Source organism: Xiphophorus couchianus, chromosome 2 (genome assembly GCF_001444195.1).
Source record: "Xiphophorus couchianus chromosome 2, X_couchianus-1.0, whole genome shotgun sequence".
Taxonomy (NCBI): Eukaryota; Metazoa; Chordata; class Actinopteri; order Cyprinodontiformes; family Poeciliidae; genus Xiphophorus; species Xiphophorus couchianus.
This window is the reverse complement of record NC_040229.1, coordinates 31,789,354-31,814,942: the sequence shown is the minus strand read 5'-3', so window position 1 is coordinate 31,814,942 and position 25,589 is coordinate 31,789,354. Positions and strand designations below refer to the sequence as shown.

At 40.8% G+C, this 25,589-nt stretch overlaps 2 protein-coding genes and 1 non-coding gene across 3 annotated transcripts; 2 read left to right on the top strand and 1 right to left on the bottom strand.

The window, feature by feature from the left end:
* The first annotated feature begins 108 nt into the window (after positions 1-108).
* On the top strand, positions 109-14,882 carry eif4g2b (eukaryotic translation initiation factor 4, gamma 2b). The gene is made up of 19 exons (XM_028037409.1): positions 109-217; positions 3,526-3,651; positions 4,643-4,745; positions 4,856-4,987; positions 5,515-5,581; positions 5,748-5,899; positions 5,998-6,108; positions 6,206-6,388; positions 6,469-6,610; positions 7,248-7,411; positions 7,494-7,607; positions 8,904-9,032; positions 9,535-9,639; positions 9,726-9,941; positions 10,571-10,829; positions 12,333-12,537; positions 12,614-12,822; positions 12,906-13,027; positions 13,629-14,882. Exons 6-19 carry the CDS (start codon positions 5,816-5,818, stop codon positions 13,692-13,694), a joined length of 2,109 nt encoding a protein of 702 aa, XP_027893210.1. The 5' UTR covers positions 109-217; positions 3,526-3,651; positions 4,643-4,745; positions 4,856-4,987; positions 5,515-5,581; positions 5,748-5,815; the 3' UTR covers positions 13,695-14,882.
* On the top strand, positions 8,650-8,834 carry LOC114137798 (small nucleolar RNA SNORD97). The gene has a single exon (XR_003594106.1). It is a non-coding gene; the product is annotated as a small nucleolar RNA SNORD97 (small nucleolar RNA).
* LOC114156866 (rootletin) lies at positions 13,996-25,402 on the bottom strand. Its single transcript, XM_028037425.1, has 8 exons — positions 24,607-25,402; positions 23,070-23,210; positions 22,740-22,940; positions 21,379-21,566; positions 17,462-17,675; positions 16,432-16,530; positions 16,279-16,346; positions 13,996-15,393 (listed from the first exon to the last, which is right to left on the bottom strand). The coding sequence occupies exons 1-8, from the start codon at positions 24,871-24,873 to the stop codon at positions 15,234-15,236; spliced, it is 1,338 nt and encodes a 445-aa protein (XP_027893226.1). The 5' UTR covers positions 24,874-25,402; the 3' UTR covers positions 13,996-15,233.
* Between the last annotated feature and the right edge of the window lie 187 nt (positions 25,403-25,589).

Here is a 25,589-nt window from a genome sequence, read left to right as displayed (position 1 = left end):
TATTTTAAAGTAGTTCCTTTGTTAAATTCCTGTGAATTTCTTATTTTCCATTTTAATTTTCCTTTATGATGCTGATGCTATGTTTTTTGTCTTCTCTGTCTTCCTCAGCCCCGTTTTCCCCATCCCCTCCTATTATTCTTATTCTTTTGAGTATTCTTCATTGTCAAGCCGCCAAAGTGGAGAGTGTGATTGCAGAAGGGGGTGCTTCTCGTTTCAGGTAATAAATCACAGGGGCTTTTTTTTTTTTTTTTTTCCCCAAGGCCCACTAACGGGAATATAAGTCATTTATTCCAGGGTCAGCCCTATAATAGGGTTTTGGGCTGGGACGTCCGGCATTTAAAACAAAGCAGGATGTGGGAATGCTCAAAATGGCTGTCAGGCACTTCGCATTGCGAGACCTTTTTTTCTTTTTTTTTTAAAAGGGGGGGCTGGGTACATAGACTGATCCTTAGGAGGGATTCAAAGTCTGTTTGGTTGCACAAAAAGCTCTCCATGATTGTTAAAGATTTTAAAACCAGCTTGATGATAATGAGAGTTTATAGCTCTGGACTGGAGTTGGGAAGCAGCTGCTCATTATTCCCTCGGTGTGTAAGTTGTAGATAAGAAACAAGCCGTATTGAAACGTGATTCTATAAAAGCTTGTGAATGTAGATTGGAAGATCATGGCGTCTCTGATTTAACAGCAAGGCGGCCCTGGGGAATATTTCCATGTGCCGCTCTGTCACACCATCTGCACTATGCACATCATCATCATCATCGCTTGTGCAGATCAGAATGCTTCTGATGTTTTTCTCCAGAAAAAATTCCTTCACAAAATCTTGTGAAGGAAGTTTTTGAAAAGCTCCGTCACAGGAAATTCCTAAATTTCTTCCATCTTTGTTATTGGATTCAGTCAGCAGTTTTAGCTCTGGTACAACAGGATAGGAACACCTACATTCAATGTTTTTAAGTTAAAACGTAAAGCCTGGCTTCTAATCTGAATTTCAACCCTTAAGGATACATGTGATGCTAGTTTCACAAAGCTGAGCTTTCTGTCTGCAGCCTAATAACGTTCATTTGAGTTAAGGTCACCTTCTAATGAAAAATATTTAAAACTAAAGTGTAATTGCTTCAATTAGAGCAAGACGAATGTTCAATTAAATGTTTGCTTAAGGGCTGAAACGATTCCTCGACTGATTTGAGTACCTCGATTATTAAAATTCCTCAAGGAAAGTGTATCTGCCTTGAATCTTCATTAAATTATATTTTATTACTTAGCGCACCGTGTTCCGGCCAGGTTATTACTTGTGTTGCCCAGCGCTCTTACTTCCGCCTGAGTTGTTGACGAAAGCTGAGTGTTGGCAGCATAACGTCCAGTCTTCAAGTTCGGCTTGGGAGGATTTTATTGATCGATGATGATGTCTGGGTCTTCGTCGTTTTCGGGGGACCAAAAAGCATCCTTAAAATGGCTGGCGCGATGCCTGGAGTACGGCAGTCTTTTCTCCTCCCGGTACCTGCTGCCTGGTGGCCGGTTCAGAGGGAACAGCGGGGAAGAGCTGCGGGTGTATTTATGCAGGTGAGCGGATAGACTGACCACTGCAGGCGGCTGGGCATTAGATGACTAACGTAAGTGTAGCTTTATGGACGAACCAGAAAATTTATTTCATATCATCCCGGTCTCAACAAATGTGTGGCGGAGCTCATCATGGCGGCACGTAGCTGGTAAATGAGTTTCTGTGTGTGACGAACGAAGGTGTTAAATCCCGTCGCTAACATAAACACAACAGCTATAAATGTCTGGGCAAGGTGAGAATTCATCTATTAAATTGTCTGAAGATGAATACATAAACCAAAAGCTGGAGTATTGACATTTTTTCTAAGCGTATTTGTGAGCTTGCCCCTTTATTATTGAATTGAATATAATTTCTGATTTTTGTATAACTTTTCTTCAGGTTAACTTGGAAAACGAGCTGCTATTGTTACGAGTTAATTTTCTAAACTACAGAAAAGTTATTGTTAGGGAATGTCAACTGTGAAAAATTGGACTGATGTTGATATGCGATAGTAATACTGCTGTTATGTTAGATTTACCAATGTTTTATTTTATCTTTTTTTTTATCCGATTACTCGATTAATCGTAAGAATAATCGATGGATTACTCGATTACGAAAATATGCGTTTACATCAGCCCTAGTTTGCTTTTTCTTTAAATGACTGCTGTTTTTTTTTTTTTATGCAAAAACTCAATTGTGCCTCAACCTGAATCCCTTCATTGACCATTTGATTAAGACCAGAACTGAGAAGTTGTCTGACTGTTTATCTAAAATGAACAATCAAGTTGACCTGCTGCACCAGAGGGGAAACAATGTTTATAATCTAGCCTTTATAATCTGACTCCCAGATAAATCTCTGCTACTTTATTGGCACTTTTGATGAAATTTATTCTTTTAAACAAATCCAGATTTAGTTCAGATTTTTGTCCAGTACACTTAATGATTATAATACAAGCAAAAAAAAAAGTTTGATGAAATTGGTCAAGTAAAATCAACTTCTGAATAAGATGTTGTGGTTTTATGCTGATCAGATATTCATGAATCAAAAGCTTTTCACCTGGTTCATGACTTGCCAACATGTAGCGGCATAATAATGACATGTTGCTTCAAGCTGTAGTAACGTTCAGTCAGTTTACAGACTAATTGCCATGTTAGATGAGATAAATGGCGGTTACAAAACTAATACTTTGTTATAGATAACAAATACATGAGCAGCAGGAAAGTATTGAGCTGGAATTCAGTTTTGTAAAATAAAAAAAATTTAAAAGTTAACAGAAATGTGAAGTGTTTAATGATCAAACAGTAACTTTAATTTGCTGATGAAAAGCAAAAGTTAAATCTCTTCCTTAAGTAGCTGCACTCATTCACAGCAGCTTTCCCTTCCAGTTTACTGACTCTGGGGGAACTGTTAAGTCTCTCTCCAAACAGATGGTCAGAGTCAGCACTGTAGATGTGCAGATCACTTATTCCTTTAGTTTTCTTAAATTGGGTTTACTGGTGAATGGCCTTGTGTTTGCCGAACAGTTCCAGTTTGTGGCGTGAAGTTGACGCGTTCCTCTGGTTATTTTTCTCTGCAGTGCTTCTTCGGGGGGAGGAGGTGGTAGGGGTGCACCTCAGCACTATCCCAAGACTGTCGGCAACAGGTAGGGTTAGCTTTAGACTCTCAATTCTTATTGACGTAAAGCTCATCTGACCGCCAAGAATTCTTTTTTTGTCATCACTCTGCTGAAGACTGAAAGAATAGAAACTAGAACTCCAGGGAACTTTAATTACAATTCCCAATAGTCCTGTATCTGACTCTATTTATATGTTTGTGGTGATGGGTTTTCCACAACGTCGGCTTAAAGTGAAGCTAATAGAAAGGTAGCAGTGATTGGGATTGTGCAGGTGCTGGAGGTTTGCTCTCAGAACAACGACCTTTGTGTTCCATTCTGTACAAACCGTTCTGTTGCTGCTGTTGACTCTGTTGAACTCAGTCTTTTTGCGTTTGCAGCGAGTTCCTGGGGAAAACCCCAGGGCAAAGCGTTCAGAGATGGGTTCCTTCACGAAGCACTAGACGAGATGCCAACTCCAGCAACGAAAAAGAGCGACACGATGCAATCTTCAGGAAAGTGAGGGGGTAAGGACCCGATTGGTGTGCAGGAATTCAAATGTTTTTTTGGGAAATAAAATCACAACGTATGCGAGAATTGGATTTAACCATAATTAAAGGCAACAAGTGATCTTAAAGGGGCAGTATTATGTAAAGTCGACTTTTTTGAGCTTTACATCATGTTATGTTATTAACTCCTCAAAAACATACCAGTGTTGCTTTGATTTTTAGGGTTAACCTAACCTTTTAACCCTAACCTTTTGAGAAATCTGTTAATCTCCCGTGGCAACCATTCAGCTGTACAAAACATTTGATGAGATCTAGCTCCGCCTTTGAGGACGATGCTCATCCTCAGAGCTGCAGTTTCCAAGTTTCTGCCTCAGACTGCCCCCACTCAGCTCCTTCAGACTAGCCAGCAGCAGTTAGCAAACACCTGCTGGTACTGCGCCTCTGCTGAGCTCATTATACAAGCTACTTCTCAGTGCAACTTTGTTAAAGGGTTAATAGAGAAGCCATGTTGTGATGACTCCCTGAAAGCGCATTTTCAGAAAGAGCAGATGATTTTTAAAGAGATATAGACCCATTTTCAAGGCGCTAAATTACAAAGTGAAATGTCTTAGCTCATATCTGATATGTGCACCATTTTATAACTGATGGTAACATAGTTACTTGATTGTGCTATGAAATGCTACTATAAGCCTGGAAAACAAATAATACAGCTCTTTTTAAATCGGTTGAGTCAAATTTCAAATGGTTGAATCTTCATTTGAGCTTTTCTGAAGCCATTTCAAGCCACACTGAGGCAGAGTCGTGTTTCTGCTTGTTTATACCAAAACAAAAGATAAGACTGCAGTCATTAGGATGGCATGTGCTTTGCTAAAAGCACTTCAGGCCTGTTCCTTTCTGCATCAGGTGCTGCTTCTCAGTACAAAACATGAATGTTTTTTTGTTGTTGTTTTTTTTTTAAACCAACCTTGCCATCTTATTTTTACCTTGTTTTTTTTTTTTTCTTTCCTAGCATACTCAACAAACTCACGCCTGAGAAGTTTGACAAGCTATGCCTTGAGCTCCTGAATGTGGGCGTAGATTCAAAACTCGTCCTTAAAGGAATCATCTTGCTGGTACGTGAACGTTTCGGATCCGTTTAGCCGAGCTGTGCGGAGATATGTGGACGTGTTGCCGGCAGGCCGCTGCTCTTGCTGACTCGCATCCCAACTCTGGTTTGTTTCAGATTGTAGACAAAGCCCTAGAAGAGCCGAAATATAGCTCGCTCTATGCTCAGCTATGTCTGCGCTTGGCAGAGGACGCTCCAAACTTTGATGGCCCTTCATCTGAGATCCAAACATCCCAAAAGCAGAGCACAGTAAGTGGCTGTTACGGTCTGAGGGAAAGGAATGGGGTACTCGGGCTTTAAAAAGAAGGGAAAAGTTGAGATTGGTTTTCAAGACCTGGGTGTGCATCGGAAAAGAAAACGGAGCAATTTTCACTTGTCAATACAATAAATGTCATGTCAGATGATGAAAAGCATTAGTGGTTCCTTACAGTCTGAGATTTTTCCTAGATTTCAAATTCAAAAATACATTATTGATCCCATTGGGAAATTAAATGCTGTTGTATCTTATATTAACTTAGATTCTTCAGTAATCATAGATGCTGATGAACTGACCTGTGGAAATAAATTCACTGAGCTCTTTTTAATTCCACTAGATTTAAATGCAACTAGTTTAATTTCCCTTTGAGAATATTATAGTATTATTAAATTGATCAATGACTGAGAACTCTTTAAAAAAAAAAGATTATTTTGAGTCTTGGAACTCAAATTAGGAAATCAGGTTTTGCATGAATACAGAAGCAAGTTGAGAATCTTTTTTTTTTTTCTTCTCCTTTCAGACCTTCAGAAGACTGCTGATTTCCAAGCTTCAAGATGAATTTGAAAATCGCACCAGAAATGTTGAAAGTAAGTCAAAGGTGATGTCTTTTGAGCTATATTTTGAAATGTTGCTCCATTTAGCAACATTTCAGGCAGAAAACAAACAGCAGGTCAGGCTTTTTAAACTTCAGTAATCAGCCAGAGAGCGTGTGTCCTGATAAAGCTGCTGTTGCTGACCTGTTCTTCCTTTCAGTCTATGACAAACATGACAACCCTCTCACTTCTGAGGAGGAGGAGCAGCGTGCCATCGCCAAGATCAAGATGCTTGGCAACATTAAATTCATCGGGGAACTTGGCAAACTTGACCTCATCCATGAATCTATCCTTCATAAGTGCATCAAAACAGTGAGCTCATGCTTTTTCTCCTGTTGGTGTTTAATGGTTATTAACCATAACCATAGGACTCATGGTGACCCCTTCCTTACTTCCTGTTATGTCCAAAGCTTCTGGAAAAGAAGAAGAGAGTCCAGCTCAAGGATATGGGAGAGGATCTGGAATGCCTCTGTCAGATAATGAGAACAGTGGGGCCGAGACTCGACCATGAGAAAGCAAAGGTAAGGGCCCCTAACATGGCCCTCGGTGTGGGTGAGGATTGGATTTAAATTCAGCACTGTGTTGAGCACTTCCTCCCTCTCTGTTCACTCCCAACAGTCTTTAATGGATCAGTACTTTGGCCGTATGCGATCCTTAATGAACAACAAGGAGCTGCCTGCCAGGATCCGCTTCCTGCTGCAAGATACAGTGGAGCTGCGTGAAAACAACTGGGTCCCCCGCAAGGCCTTCATCGACAACGGACCAAAGACAATTAACCAGATCCGTCAGGACGCAGTGAAGGTCTGCCATCTTTACCATATTTAGCCATGGAATGACGTAGTGTGTGGGATCGTTTTGTTAACGATTGTGTTTTCCTCCAGGATTTGGGTGTTTTCATCCCAGCACCCATGTCTCAGGGGATGAAGATGGACTTCTTCCTGGAAAGCCCTTTCATGCCCAACAGAATGAAACTGGACAGGGAGACTCTTGGGGGATTGGCTGACATGTTTGGACAGATGCCAGGTGTGGGCTCAGGTTTTCTGTTCACATTTCGTAGTTGTTTTTATTAGGATCAGGACTTTGACACGTCTTTTCAATTAAGTACATACATTTTAACGAGTTAGAAGTTTCAATCGTTTCATTTATTTATTTTTTAACATACAAAAGTTCTGGCTGGTCTTTGTCTCCATAATCTCTACTGTCAGGTTATTTGTGCATGTGCTTTAAGAAATACTTCAGGGAGGGTTGTTTTATTTCTTTTTGGGTTTTATTGTAATCATAAAAATAGTATTTGATCTTAAAGAGATCATTGCATTTCTCTAATCTGCTCTTATTGCTGTTTTCTGAAAAACAAAAAAATCTAGCAAATTTATGTACAATAATCAAAGAGGAAACATGGAGTAATAAATTAGTGTTTCCCATGAGCACGTGGCATATAGTCATGTACAGTCAAATAACAATCTCATAAGATGTGTGTATTATAGTTGTTTTTTTGTGTGTGTAAATGATGAGACCACCAGAGGGCGCATTGACAGCGCAGATGAGTTACAGTCCTTTGACTCGATACACAATTTTCTACTGAATTATAATCTACATCTCCAACACTGACGTCAGCGTCCCAATTTCTATATCCAAAGTCTTCTCTGCTTTTGTTTCTTAGGCAGTGGGATCGGAACCGGACCGGGTGTTATTCAGGACAGGTACTCGCCCACTATGGGACGCCATCGCACCAACCCACTCTTCAACGGCCACAGCGGCCACATCGCGCCTCCTCAGCAGTCGCAGTTTGACATGGGGCCCAAGTCTTTCGTTAAGTCCAACCAGGTAATTTAGCTGGGAGTGAATAGACGTGTGTCTGACTGTTACCGGTTTTAGCGACAGCAAATGACACTTGAATCTTTGACAGGTTCAGAACCAACATTTCCTCAACCAGAGCCAGAACCACATGAGCCAGCAGCAGGCTCAGTCCAAGGACATGCCTCCACGTTTCAGCAAGAAAGGACAGCTCAATGCAGATGAGGTTAGTAGGACAAGCTGTTAGAGGAGCTCATTGTCAGATGGTCTCAACTTAAAGGGATAGTTCAGGACTTTTGAAGTGAGGTTCTGTTAAAAAGTCAAAGCAGTTAATATCCTACCTGTTGTATATGATTCTTGTCTCCCTCGTTTTCTATACACTTAGGTTACTCCAAAGCAAACTTCTGTCATCTAAAGTCTTACACTTGTGTATCTAAAATTGAGGGATTAAAATGTCTTAATTTTATCTAAAAAATGAGAAAAGTTGGTCTTAAATATGTTAATCACAGGTTTTAAATTTTATTGTACTCGTATACCTTTTTTTTTTGTTTGTTTTCTCTCTGGACTTTTCTGTCACAAGCAGCATTCTGTGACTCGAGGTAGATGGGGCTACGGCTAACTAGCTGCTAATACATCCTTGCTAACTAAATGGCAGGCAAAGGTAAACCTAGCTAGGTTTTTATGTCAGCAACGTTTTGGTCATTTGGCTGGTTGCTGATGGTTGTAAGCGTTGACTCGTTTCTGTTGCTAGTCAGTATTTATTCACAAATTTCTCTTGCACATTTTATTAGAATTTCAGGTCTTTAAAATGATCAGAAAATTCTTCAGTTTGACTTGGTGAAACCTGCAGAAGCTCTCAGTCTCACATAGACATCTTCATTATCTGTGAATGAGGCAGTTGAGGCTAACGCTAACTAGCTGCTAATATACCCTGGCTTGCTAGCTAGCTTGTTTTTTTTGCGTCTATCATGGGTGACAATGCAAGTCCAAAGTGAGCTTCTACTGTTTAAAAACAACTTTAGTCTGGATTATACAGGCATTTGTTTTATTAGAAACCTTGAAACAACATTATGTTTGGCATTTCTTATAATGGTAGTAGTTTGCATTGGTCTTAAACTAGCTGTTGGCTTCGTCCTTCAGGATTCACTAATCTGTTAGAAGATGCTGGGAGTTTATCTACTGTAGGTGAAGACTGTTTTTAATTTAACAGAACCACATTTTAAAATCCAAAGCAATCCCAACTAAACCATCTCTTTGTTGGAGCTTGAATGCCCAGTGATTATAAAAAAGACGCGTTATTCTGAGGAATCCAACCTGCTGTCAGTCTGTCCTCTGCTCTCTGTTCCGTCTCCATCTCCTCTCATCTGCCTCTACCTCCTCATCCTCTCCTCCTCCACCTCTTCCTCGCTTTGGCAGCAGGTCCGCTGACTGCGATTATGAGATATGAGGGCATCGCTTCTGAAAAAATACAATTTAGATGCAATTTAAGCTCCAGGTTGATTCCGCTCTGTGCCGTCTCCAGATCAGCCTCCGGCCGGCTCAGTCATTCCTCCTCAACAAGAACCAGGTGCCCAAGCTTCAGCCTCAGATCCCCAATATGATGCCTCCCAGTGCTCAGCCCCCCCGCACCCAGACCCCTCCACTAGGACAGGTATGAGAAGACGGGCAGAGGCTGACTTGAAGGGGCAGTATTGTGGGGGGAAAAACTTTTTTTTTTTTTTGTTTTACATTGTTATAATGTTCTTTTTTTCAAAAATATATCTGGAGTGTTGATTTGATTCTTTCATGCATGCTTGAAAACTCTCCAAATTTCCATGACAACCATTCAGCTGTGCAAAACAGATGGGTGGACCTAGCTCCGCCTTCAAGGACGAAGCTGAGCTGAATGCGGAGCTTCAGAAAGAGCAGGGGTTTTTTAAAGAGACAGGCTCAATTTTAAGCCGTTCAATTACGAAGTCAAATCTCTTTTAAGTCCGATGGCTGGCTACATGTAGCATTTTTATAACTGAAGTTAACATAATTATTTGATTGCGCTATAAAATGGTGCCTGGAAAATGCATAATACCGCCCCTTTGAAAATGGGCCCTTATTTAATTTTTTAATAAGAATGTGCAATTTTCATATTGCATAACCCCCTGCTGTCCTCTTGTCAGCCTCCACAGCTTGGCCTGAAGACCAACCCTCCACCCATCCAGGAGAAACCCCAGAAGACCAACAAAAAGCCGCCTCCTGCCAAAGAGGAGCTTCTGAAAACCACAGTAAGAGAAGCAGACATGCTGATGGTGGAAAACCCACCGTCAGCGAAGCTCCTGCTCATTCCGGTGCTGTTTCATCCTCTCACCAGGAGGCCATCATGACTGAGTACTTGAACAGGAAGAACCTGACTGAAGCTGTGGGCGGCGTGCGGGAGATGAAAGCGCCAAAGCACTTCCTGCCAGAGATGCTCAGTAAGATCATCGTGTGCTCCCTGGACCGGCCCGACGAAGACAAGGAGCACGCCAGCACTTTGATCCACGCCCTGCGCACCGACGGCCTCATCACCGGAGAAAACTTCATGCAGGTACAGGAAGCCGATGGGATGGCTGGAGCTGAGATGCAGAACCCAGAAAGGTTTCAGACAACATTTTGGCAAAAAACCCCCACATCTTTAGCAAGGGGCTGACTAGAAACATGGAGCACAAATCTGTAAAGATGTTTTGCTGCAAAAGACTTGATAAAAGTGTCGAAGTTCATCTTCCAGGACCAAGCAGTTAGTCATGTTGATTTAAAATAAGGTTGATCATTTCCATTCTGATATTTGTTGAAGGAAAATTTTGTGTGGTTTTTATTTCCATTTTATTTGTATTTGGTTGCTGTGTTTTAGATATTTAAAATATCTTCCTATTCCAGAATTAAGTATTCTTTACATAATTATTTATTGGTCTCATGATGGCAAACTTGCATTATTTCATTCTCAATATAGTAGTTGAAAACCACAATATTATCATGTATAAAGATAATTTATTGTCCAGTAAAATTTTGTGTGAGATGGTTTAACTCCAGTAAGCCTCTGTGGAGCTGAACACAAATGGACTCCACTTCTTCAATTTTTTCCCCTTCTGTGTTTTTAAACAAAATAATTATCATATTCTCTGGACTATACGTCACATCAGTCAAAAAGTGTATAAAAGTCGCTTTTATTCCCACCAGGCTTTCCTCAACGTCCTGGACCTGTGCCCGAAGATCGAGCTGGACGTGCCTCTGGTGAAGTCCTACCTGGCCCAGTTTGCGGCTCGGGCCGTCATGGCGGAGCTGGTGAGCGTGGCGGAGCTGGCCCACCCGCTGGAGAATGGCACCCACTTCCCGCTCTTCCTGCTCTGCTTGCAGCAGACGGCCAAGCTGAAGGACCGCGAGTGGCTCACCGAGCTCTTCCAGCAGAGCAAGGTCAACATGCAGAAGATGCTTCCAGGTACAGAGCCGCTCTGCGGCGCCACCTGCTCACACACTATCACTTTAACAAGGTCTTCGGTTGGAAGGCATGAGCTCAACTTAAACACAACTTTGTTTAGTCGGTGCAATTAGGAGTAGAACGGTTAATGTAACAAACAAAGAAACTGACCATCATTTTTTGTTTTGTTTTGTTTTAAACATGGAAAAATAACCGGCAACAAACCTTTCTTATGGATTTGGAGAACTGTTACCGATGCCTGATTATAGATATTTATTTATTTTTTACTCGATATTGGAACCTATTACAGATAATACACAGTCAATATTGGATCTGTGCATCACTATTATAGAACGGTTGAAGAAAAATGACCCCCGTCTTCCTTAATTGACGTGATGCTGGCTCCGCCCCCATGAGGAAGTAGAGCTGTCCTCTGACAACCACACTGTTATTAAGGCAGACTAATGGACCTCAATGCGTTACCCAGACATTTTTTGAGTCATTTTTGCCTTATAAACCAACACTGAGGCAAAGACAGCAGACAAGATAATTCTGTAACTGGTCCTACGTCAGGTCTGTAAGGTTATTAGTGGGAAATAATGGAGAAATCAGCAATAAAGCCCAAGAGGACAAATGAGAGACAAAAAAGTCTGATTGGATGCAAGTGTGAACGCTGCGGGACAAAATGGGCGAGTAATGACTTGAATAATACCGGCTTGTGAAAATCTGCCTTCAGGAAAATGCTTAGAAATAAGCAGTATTATGAAACGGTGTTTAAATGCCAATACAGCAGTTAGTGCAGTCTGTTTTCATGCTGCCATAGAGCTACCGTTGGAATCTACACGCATAAAATCCAGCATAACTACTTTCACTTATTAATCTGGAAATTATTAGATGTTTAGCATTGTTATTTTAATTTAACTGAGTCGTTAGCACCTAGCCTGAGCCATTAGCAGCCCTGAGTGGTTAGCACGGAGCTATCAGTAAGTATCGTAATGACAAAACTGGGATGTTTACTCCCAGTTACCTTCGTGGTGCTGACTAACGTGGTAGTTCCCGTCCATCAGTTTCCTTCAACTGGACGTGAGGTGGGCTGCAGTCCATGATCCACTTCTTGCGTTATTCCAGACTCTTTTTTGATTTTGGAAATGTAATAAATTGTATTCCGCCCTCTGTATGTTCTGGATGACGGCTGTTGGGATTGCATATTACCCACTGACAACTTGGACAGTGATTATTTATTATTTTCCTCAAAATCTCTGACTGCAGCGTGTTTTCTATGATAGATACTGTCAATATTGACAGAGTACTGTCGTTGAAACGCTGATTGGTCAGTTGTTGACAAGTGCCCTGGAATGGTTGGTGGAGGATTGCTCTAAGTCAGCATGGGGGCGGAGCTGGTGTCATGTCAATTGACAGAGTGAGCCGAGAATGCAGCCTTGAGGAACTCCACAAGTCAAAGCAAGTCATAACAATCTCCTAAATGGACAGAAGTGACCTCCTCCATTTTTTTTCTTTTGGCAGAAATAGATCAGAACAAGGACCGCATGCTGGAGGTTCTGGAGGGAAAGGGGCTGAGCTTCCTGTTCCCACTGCTGAAGCTGGAGAAGGAGCTGCTGAAGCAGATCAAGGCCGACCCATCGCCACAGTCCATCTACAAGTGGATTAAAGACAACATCTCACCCAGGCTGCACACCGACAAAGGCTTCGTTAACATCCTCATGACAAGGTGCGCTTCAGCCCCGAGCAGCTCCACGTTTCTATTGGCAGAACAAAACTTTGTGACCGTGTTGCGTCTGTTCCAGTTTCCTCCAGTACATCTCCCAGGAGCTGTGCATGGTGGAGGGCGACGACCAGCTGGCAGCCCCCTCCAAGGAGCTGCTGGAGCAGGAGAAGCAGCTGCTGCTGGCCTTCAAACCCGTCATGCAGAAGTTCCTGCACGACCACACTGAGCTGCAGGTCAGCGCCCTCTACGCGCTGCAGGTGCACTGCAACGCCAGCGGCTTCCCTAAAGGTACGGTAGCCCCACGTGCTTTTATTTCTCATTTAAGACATGCTTCTAGCTAATTTTTGTTTTGTTTTTCTTTCTCCTGTAAGGTATGCTGCTGCGCTACTTTGTCAACTTCTACGACATGGAGATCATCGAAGAAGAAGCCTTCCTAGCATGGAAAGAAGACATCACCCAAGAATTCCCTGGAAAAGGAAAAGCTTTATTCCAGGTATACGACTGTCAACACTTAAGAAGATTTTGAGCTAGAAAAAAATCAGCTGCTGAATACAATTTGGTGACATTTTTCCCCAGTTAACAGTCTGACAACTGACAAATCTGATTTTTTCCCATTCAGCAAATGCACTACAGTGCTGTAACGTTGTGGTGGACACCGTTTGTTAACTTTAAAATTGTTAATGGGGTGGAAAAGACTTACCGTACATTCAGACTATAAAAAGTGACTTATAGTCCAGAAAATATGGTAATTATTTTCAGTATCTGGTTCTCAAGACTCACTTGGCTGCATGTTTCAGTTGTTTTTCTTCTGCCTGCACTTGACGGCACGAGGGACATGCACAGCGTTTCCTCTATTATCCAACGGGGGGCGCCCCAAGCCCAACAATTCCATCCACCTCCCCCCACAAGGGGGCCCTACTAGTGCTTTTAAACAAAAAAGTTTAACGTCTTGTTCTAGTTCCTAAAGATAAATCTGTATTGCAGGTCCAAACTTTACCAAGCATCGCGACGTTAATTTAAATTCCATCACAGCGCTCAGTTTAGACACAAAGCTCTAGAAAACTAGCTTTAAATTTTTTTCCTCATCCTGTCAGGTGAATCAGTGGCTGACTTGGCTGGAGACGGCAGAGGAAGAGGAGTCTGAGGAAGAAGCAGACTGAGAAACAGCAGAAGCATCATGACCTAGATCTGCCATTTTGTTGTTCTCACCCACACTTTTATTATTTTAACACCACGCTTTATTTAACCACTACCACACGGCACCAAGCTGCTTCCGTCAATCTAAACCCAAAGCTTGTTAACTCGTTGGGCTGAGAAGCATCGTTTGACCTAATGTGGATGTTTGGATTGTTTTTTTTTTGTTTTTTTATTATGTTCTTGGATCTGTGTTCAGTCAGCTGCACATGGAGTTTAAAGCAACTTTATCCTGTTTATTTCCTTGTTTTTGCTTTTAGTTTTTCACTTTGCATGTTTTGTTTTTTTTCTTAATTCAAAACTTTTCCAACTTATTTTCCTTCAGGCAAAAAAAGTGAGAAAACAATTTAACAGATATTTAAATACATCTATGAAACGGTGTTGATGATGATCATTACATTCAGGTGCGATCCTAAGAAACGGCAGTAAGGATTTGGTGATTCTCATAATTTAAAAAAAAACAAAAAACGGCCCAACAAAGAGAATACAAAGCAGAAAACATTTTTTGGTGTTAAAAAAACCCCATTAGTTTTATTAGAGCGTAAATCTTCTGCATGACCAGGAGGTGGCCCTGTTTTCTCCTGCTATGTATTGTGTCTGATTGGTTGCAATACTCCTCTTCAAGATGTTACAACAGTTGGGAAAAAATGTGATCACTGTTGTGGCGCTGAACCGTTTCCAACTCTGCCTGTGTTTCTACCTCTTAGTTATAGATGGGCTTTTTGTTCTCATGATGAAATTAAATAATGAGTCAAAAACAAAAAAAGGTTGAGCATTTCATTCAGTCCTGGCCTGATTGCACACTGTAAACATTTCCAAGAAGGCTTCTTCACATGGGATTACAAGTATTGATATTCAAAGAAGGAAACATCATTTGTGCAGCTTAGTAACCTGGTAGAAACCTACCCATAATGCAGTTTTGTGGCAGAGTGTTGGGGAGGGGGGGGGGGGTGGCTTATTTGAAATCTCAGCGTAAATGTGTCTTGGTGGGTGGAAAACATGTAAACAACTTAACTGTTAAAAAACAAAACGTACCCAGATTATGCTGATAAGCTATGTGTAGGGTAATGAATATGAATCTTACTGTACGGTATTCATAATTATTGTGCACCTCTGTTGCTATAATGTTAATAAAGTCCAGTACATGAGCACCAGCACTTGTCACTGTTTTTAACTGCTTATCTTTACAGGTTTAAAGAGAAGTAAAATACAGAGAACGTAGAATGAACATATATTGCTACAGTATTTGTGAATATGAAGAGATCATAATGATTCTGCTAAAGAAATGGGCTTTAATAAGTTTATACCTCTACCCATTTATTTGTTATACTACTGTCATTTTACTTTAATTTAAAATGTTCAATAAGCTTCAAAAATAAGACATGTATTTAATGAACTATTTACTAATGGTTTTCATTTACTTCTGAATGAAATGGCTCTCCATAGTGAAGCCGCTCACGGGGTTGGGCTGTAACACGGATGATTCCCTGGAATGGAGCCGCTCTTCATTCCTGGTCCGTAGGGATCCAGAAGTACTCCACCACCTTCCTGCCCCGGCGTGAGGGAGCCGAGCCGGGGCGCTCCCCATCGAAGGCGGGCAGTTCGTCGAAGTGACTGGGGCCTGGGTCCCTCCCCGTGTGTGGCGCTGAGACTCTCAGCATGGTCCTACAGGAGGACGATGAAAAGATTTTACCTCTTTTGCTGCAACGTGTCATCAGATCAGACTACCTTCAGAAGGTTGTAGCTGGTGTGTCTGATGCCCCCTGGTGGCCACAGGTTGCACAACACCAGCAGTCGACCTCTGATTTTATGAAGTTTGGATTCATAGTTAACATTTTTCTTTTGACAAATGTAAATATTTACCATACACATTGTAAAAAATGCTTAAAGATATAGCTTTTTATGGATCACATTTATTTGCTCAGAACATTCAGCACCTGGAAGTGACTACAGATTCCAATCTTTCAATGTCCAGCAATTTGGTTCTATTCAGAAACCATTTTTAATTCAGAGACCAATTTTCCTATTCCAACATTCTAGAGATTCTGTTTAAATTGTGGGAGCCACAAGAGGGAAAGACAGTGTAAACGAATCCAAAACTTATTTAAAACAATTTTACAAAGTTCCAAATTCCATGAGTTTATATTTAGACAAATACAGGTTTGTGCATAAAAATCTGCAACCTAAATTACTGGTAATAGGTTAGCTTAGCTGCCTGGTTTTTCACTTAAATAAAAGAATTATTAAAAATATTATTTTACAAAAAAATTAAACTGACTAAAATCGATTTTTGAGCATTTTGAATCCATTCAGAATTCCCAAGACCAGGAATTGTGACTCTCTACAGAATCGGGGTTTTTTTTGGAACTTCTAAAAGTGACTATTTGCTTTAGCCTCAGATCAGCCAGTTTGATGCTCAGTTATCTGTCTTGGTATTGGAAGTAAAAAAAAAAAAAAAAAATGGATCGGTGCATCCCTAGCAGGAATAAAAAACTTTTTTCAAATCAGTAACTGATCTGGATAGAGATGTCAGACTGAGGACGACTCTACCTGGATGAACTTCTCTCAGGTTCTTCAGATCCGTCGTCCGGTGTGCTGATATATACAGGATCTCCTTCCTGTGCAAAATTCGGACACATAAAAAAGAAGTGATTTCAATGTGCATTTTTTTCTGTTGTGCAGTTGATTTGGGAATATGCTTACTGTGAAATTTCTTGGCGTTCCATCTGGATTTTTCAGGATTTTTACCCGCTGATTGCTCTCCGTCATACACAGGAAGTAGCTCTTGATGTTAGCCTGACACTGTTGGAAATGCAAATTAGATTTATATTCAGCTGCCATGAGTCACTACTTTACGGAATCACTTCATGCTATACTTTGGATGATTTCTACCTTATTGGCACATCTCCAAGTCAGTAATATTTTTCCATTCTTCTTTAAATAATAAACTTAAGTCATATTCAATTAAAAATATATGAGGACATACATTTTCTATTCTTGCGACAGCTTCTCACTTAACTTTAACTTGAACACTAACATCTGAATATGCCTCAATTTAAACTCTTTCATTTCTAGCTGGTTATGAACCTCGATGCTAGTCTCAAATCTGTTGCAGCTGATCAGTGTTTATTGCAGAATTGCTAATTACATTAGCTTAATTAAACATATCACCAATACAGTAATAACACATAATTTTATGTGTTATTTAATTTACTTTAAAGTTAAATGTTTAGCTTTAAAGTTCAGAACAATAGCTTGGATCTAAATATTTCCCTTAAATCTAAATATTTCCCTCAGAGCTATAAACTAAATATTATACTCAAATTAACTAAAACTAAATTAAGTTACTAAATAATTATTTAGCCTGTTAGCTTGTTAGAAGCTAAATATTTAGCTTGCTAACACAATATCTTTCAGACTAAAGTCTTTGCTGCAAAGCTAATTTTTTGTTTGAAATTGGCAATTATAAGTGAGTGTATAACATTTGTGAAAATATGGCTTTGAAAAAATGATCTGCACTATTCTCCTTGAGGACGACAAACTAAATAGCTCAAATAATTGCTACTAATTTTAGAATGTGTAACTTTCAAAGCCAATAAAAAAAAAAAACAACTTTCAAAAAGGTTAGCCCAAGTTACATGAAGTTGGTTTGTCACGTAAAACACACTGATGTTTGTGGCTCTAACTTCACCAAGGTGACAAAGTTCAAGGTTTCTGAAAGCGAAGTCCTTACAGCTTTGCTCCGCCTCTGAGCTTTCAGGTCCTCGTGAGCTTGGAGGATGTTAGTTAACTCGTGGTGCTTCTCCCTCCAGCTGAGGCACTCGGCCGTTTTCTCCTGCCTCTCTCTGTTGGCCTGACGCCTCTCGTCCTCGGCCTCTCGCTGAGCCTGGCTGGCTCTTTGCCTCTCCTCTTCCGCCGCCGTTGCTTTACGCCTCAAACTCATCTCGCTGCAAGCAGAATACACCAAATAACATCCCAACACACCCAAAGTATTTTTTGTTGCCATTTCAGGTTATGCCTCGATGGAGCTAACGAACGCTCACTGGCAAAGTTTAGCCACCAGAGGGAGTTATTTGGATGTCATTTGTTAAACATCCAGTGTGTGAATGATGCCAGGTGTTAGCACTACTTGAACAGCAGCAAAGGGGAGGATGACCAGATCACCAGAGGAACGTTCAGTCTTTGATGTTGCAGTTTGTTTCAACACTGTAAATACATGCAGGGCTTCACCGTTTCCTATCCACTGAACATCTTCAAACTGCCAGTCAGTTTTCAAACTGCCAAAGCAAGCAAGTAGTTTTTCATCGTCATAATTATCTCATTTCATGTCTCATTTTATATAAGAAACACAGAAGAACTGAGGTGTACAAGCTGTAAATTTACAGCTCCTGTTTAGACTGTAAATGGATTTGCTCAACGTTGCATTCTAGTTTTCTCTGTTCTGTATGTAATGGAAACTGGAATTAAAGGCGCCATTTCAACCAAGGGTTTGGAATGCGCTTCTGAACCAGGCGCTCCAAAGCGTCCGGTCCATAACTCTTCAACACGCTGTCAGCTCCCAGTCAGAAAGATGTTCAGTTTCCATGAGATGATATTCAGAAAGCATTTTATTTAATAATTGATTTTAGTTGCCCGCGTAAAGTCTATAATGTCTGCCCATGTGCACCAGTCAAGGGTGTTAATTATAACCTGTGAAATGACTGACGGGCTTTAAATTTTCTGGTCGTTTAAAGAAATAACCGGTCAAATACGGAAAATATTCTGTTAACGCGACCTCTGTAACGCGTATGTAGAGCATAAAGAATAATTTTGCTGAATATTTAAACCTATTCTGTTAACACTTAACTACATATTAAGACAATCAAGCAAGACAACTGACAAATTTGTATTATTTAGAACAGCTTGGCTCGTCTCTGATCACAAATGGAGCAATACAGATTGCTTAGTCTTCAAATGGTTTGTCAAATTAAAAGATGCATTTTTCGCTAGAATTTAGACCCGACCTGAAATCTGCTCTGGGATTACCAGAACTATTTGCCTGATGGGGCTCCGGCTTCTGGCGCATATAGCCTGCAGTACATGGAGAAAGAATAAAGAGAAAGTGTGATCAAGTTGTGTAGATCTACATATTGTAGTTTAAATAGAGGAGCAGCAGCTGAGTGTTGAGGAAGGAAAGAAATGAAAGCGCCGATGTCTGTTAGACTCTAACAAGTTCAGTAAATGCACACGCAGCTCCACCGTTACTCTCCAATTAATCACACATCAGATGACAAATGCCAGATATACAACATGTAGTTACACTGCGCTAATGGTGGTCTAAAAACAAAACCAATACAGACTTAACTGAATTAATATGCCGGATCCCCTCCTCACCCTCCTTTTGATAAGTACAGAGAGCATCTGCTGGTTTCGTATCCAGACTGTGATAACGCCCAGCTGACCACTTGGTGCGCAGACAGTTTTAACTTTACACACAGAAAACATCGCGGAGCTCACTATCGATCATTATAAGAACAATTTCTGTCCGAATATCATTTCTGATCTGGACGCTTTTAGTGGACCGGAGGCTTTGGAGCGTTTAGCGCCGCTGATCCGCCTCTGCGGGATGTTTCTCCTGCCGAGGGGAGTGAGTGCAGGATCAGGTAACGATCAGAGACTTGCTGGATTCCGATCACTTCTATCGGTAAAATGTTAACTGATTTCAAAAACATTCTTGCTACAGAGAAAAATGGAAATAATGGAAATAAAATGCAATTAAAACAAAATGCAATTAACTTATCATTTGATAGACAATGAAAACGTGTAGCACCACCGCTGCTCCAAACTACGAACAACATTTTTGCCCCCTCTCCTTTCTTCAGCTGTTTTTCTGTCTTTTTTGCGGAAGATCAGTAAATAAATTATTGGTGTTTTTCCATCACCTGGTATGAAGTGTGCTTTAGCGTTAGAGTTGCACCACAGCCAGGAGAACAGGAGCAGAGTTTACTGCAGGCTGGGTTTGCGCCTGATATAAATCTATTTATATATATTATCATATGGCCTTATATATAGTTTTATACAGTTTCTTTTCATATATACAGCTCAAAAAAATAAAGGGAACACTCAAATAACACATCCTAGATCTGAATGAAAGAAATATTCTCATTGAATACTTTGTTCTGTACAAAGTTCCATTTGCACAACAGCAGGTGACATTGATTGTCAATCAGTGTTGCTTCCTAAGTGGACAGTTTGATTTCACAGAAGTTTGATGTACTTGGAGTTATATTGTGTTGTTTAAGTGTTCCCTTTATTTTTTTGAGCAGTGTATATTATTGTTTTATTTCTTTGGATACTAGGGTGGCTTATAATGATTCTAAATACTGTAGAGGAATAAATCTGGTGTGGTTACATGTCAGTCATCGGGGGGGAGGCACCTGGTGGGGTCAATCAGATGACGGGGGGAGCCAGTGCCCCCCTAATCTACATCTCCCCAATCAGATACAATAAATCTAAACTTACTGTCCTCATCTGGATTCTGGTATTTTTTCCTATGACTCTCTCCAGAGTTATGGAAGCTCACAGAGACCAACTCCATGCCTGTCCAAACACAGACTGGCCGTGCGATTATGAAGCCTTTTGAAGTCTCCTGGACGTCCAAGAAAATTCTGACTTGCATCTTCATTCCTGCACCTCCCCTCCCCAAAACGTTCCACTGAGCATTTAGGGGGCAAAGGTCAAAGGAAATTAGTAACTCAAATGTAGTAAAATTGTTACCAGAAATGAAAATGAGTTCCAAATTTATGGCGAATAAAAATCCAGGGCATGCATAATAATCAGCCCTCTTTAGTTGTGGCCCCGAAGTGCAAATCAGTTCAACAACTCACTAAACACAACTACAGATTTAAAAACACGACATACTGAAAAAAATCAGCAACATAAACTAAGCACAACTACAAATTACAAAATATGATGACATTAACAAAATGGAAGAAGTAGAGAGATTGCTGATTGGACAACATTACTTTTGACTTCGTTTAGCTGGCAGAGAGGAGACACATATTGGCTAAACTGTGAAAAAGAACCAAACTCTTTCACTTCGTAATTTGTCCTGACTCAAAATATTCTTGTGCAGCAGTGGCTATCAACAAATGCGCTAAAGCCAGAACAATTTCCGGTTCTACCCAAAAGTGGAATCATCCAATCAGCGATGTGTCAGGTTTCCCCCACTGTGACCTACTGTACCTCTCCTGTTTCGTTAAAGTCGCTGTGTTTTTAAATTTGTAGCTGTGCTTGGTGAATTGTTGAAGTGGTTTGCACTTTAGAGCCATTGTATTCTTTAAGATAAAATCCAATGTAACCAATTGGCCTCAATTCATTGGTGATCTGTTTCAGCTGGTGGTCAAGGAGAGCCTTGAAACTAGCATCCTATCTAAAGTAAGTTCAGGCCCACGCCACGTCACCCTGAACACACCATTACCAAGGTGAAACATGGAAGCTTTTTTCCCAACAAAGGAGCTAGTCAGAGTTGATAGGAAGAAAGATGGCGCTAAGAACCTGTTAAAAACTTGAAAAATGTTTGCTTGGCTAAGGTTCAATATTTTGGACAGTCACATTCAATTTTGATGGAGATCAGGTGCTAAATCAGCCAGCCGGCCATCGCCAGTGTACCTTTCTTTAATCTGGACGTTCTCCTGTGTGATTTGCCTCAGCTTGAGTCGCAGCTCATCCTTCTCTGCCCCCTGGCTCTTGTTCTCCTGCAGCAGACTCTGGTTCTCCCCAGAAAGCCGCTCCAGCTTCAGCTTGGCCTCAAAGTAGTTCTTCTCTGTTTGCGCCAGTGTGAGCTGCAGATCGGCGAGCTGCGAAAAGCGAAGGCTTGAAGTCAGAACAGGCACAGCAGCTCACGATCCAATCAGTTTCATTTACTTATTTAGTGGTTTTTTCCCCCCGGTGTGTGTGGCTGTTGTACGGACGTAACTTGTGACTACAGAGAGACGGAGAAGCACTTTTGGAAAGCTACTGCAGGTCTGACGCTTGATGTTTGACTTGAGCTGGCTACGTTGTGTTTTGAGTGAGGAGAGAAGATGGAAGAGTAAATCTTTTAAACCTTGTCAGCAAACCTGAGACTTTTTTGTCTGTAATATTCAGAAATATTTGAATTTTGGACATTTCTTTTTTTTTTGTCACTCCTAAATGTTTTAGATGGTCAAACTTATTTTAATATCAGACAAAGATACTAAAAAAAAAAAGCTATCAAACCTTCCTGGACCTATGTGGAAAAAAGTAACTGCCCCCAAAACTTCAAAAGTGTTTCTTCCACCCTAAGAATCAACAGACGCCACTGACTCTTGAATCAGATTTTTCCGTCACTGTGATGGAGCGATTCTGTCTCCATTCCTCTTTGGATATTTTTTGTTCAGCCACATTGACGAGTTTTAAACCACGAATGGCTGCTAATCCACAAATGCGCCAACAACAGAGCTAAGTTTGCATTTACCGCTTTAGCTATTTTTTTGAAAATGTTTAGCGCACTTAGCTTCCTTTAAATTAATTTTTTCAAGAGAAACTGTAAAGCGCCAAATTGGCTGACTGTTTGTAAACTTCCAGTTGAATACAGTTCGACGTTTGTGTTAAAGTTTCGGTTATTGAATTGTTTAAGTAGTTAGACGTTTGCGTTCGTGCTCTTATTTTGAAGTGAACGAAGCGTGTTTGCGCAGCAATTCCGTTTCCTCTCATATTCTGTCTCTTTTCTTCCCCCTAAAATGATCAAATAACAACAACAACAAAAAAACGCAGACAGTAGAGAGCAAAAAATAAACATCAATACAATATGAAAATACATTATAGAACATGTACATTACAAAGTCAAAGATAAATTTATGCTTGAGAGTTTTAGTCTTTGAAGGGCCAATACAATTTAAACTTGGACTCTACCTGGAGTCTTATACAAAATTAAAGGCGATAAAATCAGGAAATCAGTTTTTGCTGCAGGTTTTTGTCGCGGTGTGAATGTGAGGTGAACATGAGTTGACCTGCTTCTTGAGCAGCTGGAGCTCTTCGCTCTGCCGCCTCTGGTCCGCCTCGGCCGTCTCCTTGTCGCGCTGACACCGCAGGGCCCGAGCCTCGGCGGAGGCCCTGCTCCTCTCAGCCTCGCCCCGGGACTCCTGCGCCTCCTCTGCCGCTCGGGAGCAAAATGTCGCCCTCTGCTGGCTGTGATGCAACTTCTGCTTCAGCTGAAAAAGGACAAACAAAAGGGAGGAGGAGTTGGGCGCGTGCTACGGTAGAAGTCAGGTGTGTGTGTTCGGAGTAAAGGTCATTCGAGCCGGTCTCTGAAGGAGCGGAGCTGCTGGTTCTACACTCACCTCCTTCACTTGTATCTGCAGTTCCTGGTTCATGTTGCGGAGGTTCCTCATCGTCAGCTCGCTCTCCGTGCGCAACACGATCCGCTCCATGTGGATCTCGTTGGACAGGAACTTGTTTTCCCTCCGCAGGTCCTCGCATTCCTGAGAAGTGTACATTAACGGGGAGGGAAAGCTGCAGTTTGTGCTGGAAACACGAGGACCTGCTGAATGAAAATGATTAATTGTGTTATCCTAGTAAATTAACACACGTCAGCACTTTGGAAGGTTATTTTTTGACATCTCCCCATCCGGACAAATCAAAGAACATGAATGTTTTTACTGCTTATACTAATCAAGTGGAATGATTTATGTTGCTCCTTTTTTTTTTTTGGCTAATTTGAACCCATAATTACTCTAAAATGCAATCTGGATTATGGCAGCTTGATCTAAAGGCTCGGTGTTCAGATGGTCTGCAGACTCTTAACAAAAAGGTTATGATGAGTTTATTTCTTGTCATCTCAGAAGCTAGTAAGATATACAGAGTTTTGAAAAAGAAAAAGGTTTAGAAAATCTTAAATCTTTATTATATTTCATCATATTACAACCACAAATTTCAAAAATATTGGGCAGAAATTTGGCCAGAACTAAATTGTGAAGAGGAAGTAAAATAATACCTGGCTTTTAAAAATGTTTACAAATGAACTAATTTCAGCTTTTACATGTGGATTTGCATATTGAATGGAACATGTTACCTCAGGTCAACATTCTAGCCTACATGCTATCATTAGTGTTTTAGCTAGCATTAGCTTTTATTTCATTTTAGCTTTAATGTGGGGTTTTCACATTGCATGGAATGTTCCTGTAAGTCAACATGCTACTGATGGCCTACAGCATCACTACCTGTAAGTCATAAAATACTAATGACCACATTCGGTCATTAATATTTTAGCTAGCTTTAACTAGCTAATTTTAGCTCTGACATTGTTTTTTGATGAAGTCTGCCTATTTCTTACACATAACTATTTATTTATGTGTTCAAACACATAACACTGCAGTTTTTCTGCAGTCGACTTCAAAATATTCTGCCATTTTCATCAGTTGCATTCAGCTAACAGCATTTTCACAAGAAATAAACGTTTCCCAAGTTATGCCCGACTTTGTGCTGTTCCACTATACATACTCCAATAACTTGAAAATGTGAAAATGATTTTGGAAAGTGTTGCAAAGTAAATCCACAAATCCATGTTTGCTACTTTTTTTTGGCTCTTGGGTTTTCCATTAGAAACAGCGTAGTAGCCACATTTCTACACAGTTTAACAACCTATCAACCTCAAACCTTTTACTACTGACAAGCTGTGAGATAGTGAGTTGGAGAAAACGTTTGCAAGGTGCTTCCTGTTGGACGTTTCCTGTCAGAGAGGAGAGACTATCTCGCCTCTTTGTTTTGTGATGAGCTCCAGTCATTTGTTAATTTTTCAAAATGGTCAAAGTAGATCTATAAAGGCCTTGACACCATTCTGTTGTCAGTCATGACCTTGTCTCTCTCTACCCTCCTTACCTTCCTCTTCCGAACCAGTTCCCCCTGCAGGTGATTAATCTGTAGGAAGGATCCGCCGGAGCCGACGGCGCTGACCGGCCTCACCGCCCGAATCGGCCTCCTGGGTCCCCTGGGGAGAACTTTGACCTCTTCTGTCACCCCGTACCCAAAGTGCCCGCCTCTGCTAACGCCACTGCTGCTCATGGAGAGAGATTTCTGAAAGCCGTCCTCCGTCGAGGACTTGCCAACTGTCTGTAGGTCCGTATGGGATTTGGCTCTAATGGACATGTTGGTACCAGGTGGCCGTAGCTCCACCAGAAGGCCTGCTGTCGTTGAGCGTAGCGATTGAAGCCCGAAGAGAAGAGCGGGGCCGTTTGGGACGACTCGCTGAATGAACGTCTCAGTCTGGTGTCCGGTTCACAGGGAGTATCCCATCACAAAGTGTCATTCAGTATTCATCAGGTAACGTGATCACAGCTACACCTGGAGGGAGGGAGGTAAACACAGGTCAGTCTGGAACACCTTAACTTTAGTTCATACCAGAGTTTTGCAACCTTTTCATTTATTTGCTACACTTTTCTTTCCAACACACTAGTTTGTTCTTCAGATTAATGCTACAGGATTCACGTCTCATTAAAAAGGTGGAAAATGTTCTGGGATGGTTTGAATAAATAAGGGTCAAATGATGAGCACAACGGCATAAAACAATGTCAATTAGGGTAAATTTGGTTTTCTATGTGTTTGATCTGTTAACTACGATTAGGGGCTGAAAAAAATAAAATAAAATCACAGGAACAAACACATAACATTACAAGAACAAAGTTCTTGAAACATTACGACTTTATTCTTGCATTAATTCGACTTTATTCTCATAACATCACAACTGTTCTCGTAATACTTTGACTTTATTCTTGTAATATTACAATGTTAGTCTCAAAACATGACTTTATTTTCATACCGTTTCAGCTTAATTCCCACAATATTACGATTATTGCAAGAATAAT

Coding starts and splice junctions, on each gene's coding strand:
- eif4g2b (XM_028037409.1), top strand. CDS start 5,816: ATGCTTGGCAACATTAAATTCATCGGGGAACTTGGCAAACTTGACCTC. Junction 7,412..7,493: donor CTTTCGTTAAGTCCAACCAG/GTAATTTAGCTG, acceptor AATCTTTGACAG/GTTCAGAACCAACATTTCCT. Junction 12,823..12,905: donor CGCCAGCGGCTTCCCTAAAG/GTACGGTAGCCC, acceptor TTCTCCTGTAAG/GTATGCTGCTGCGCTACTTT.
- LOC114156866 (XM_028037425.1), bottom strand. CDS start 24,873: ATGTCCATTAGAGCCAAATCCCATACGGACCTACAGACAGTTGGCAAG. Junction 17,676..21,378: donor AACGTCCAGATTAAAGAAAG/GTACACTGGCGA, acceptor TTCTGCTTGCAG/CGAGATGAGTTTGAGGCGTA. Junction 15,394..16,278: donor CCTGAGAGAAGTTCATCCAG/GTAGAGTCGTCC, acceptor GTCCTCCTGTAG/GACCATGCTGAGAGTCTCAG.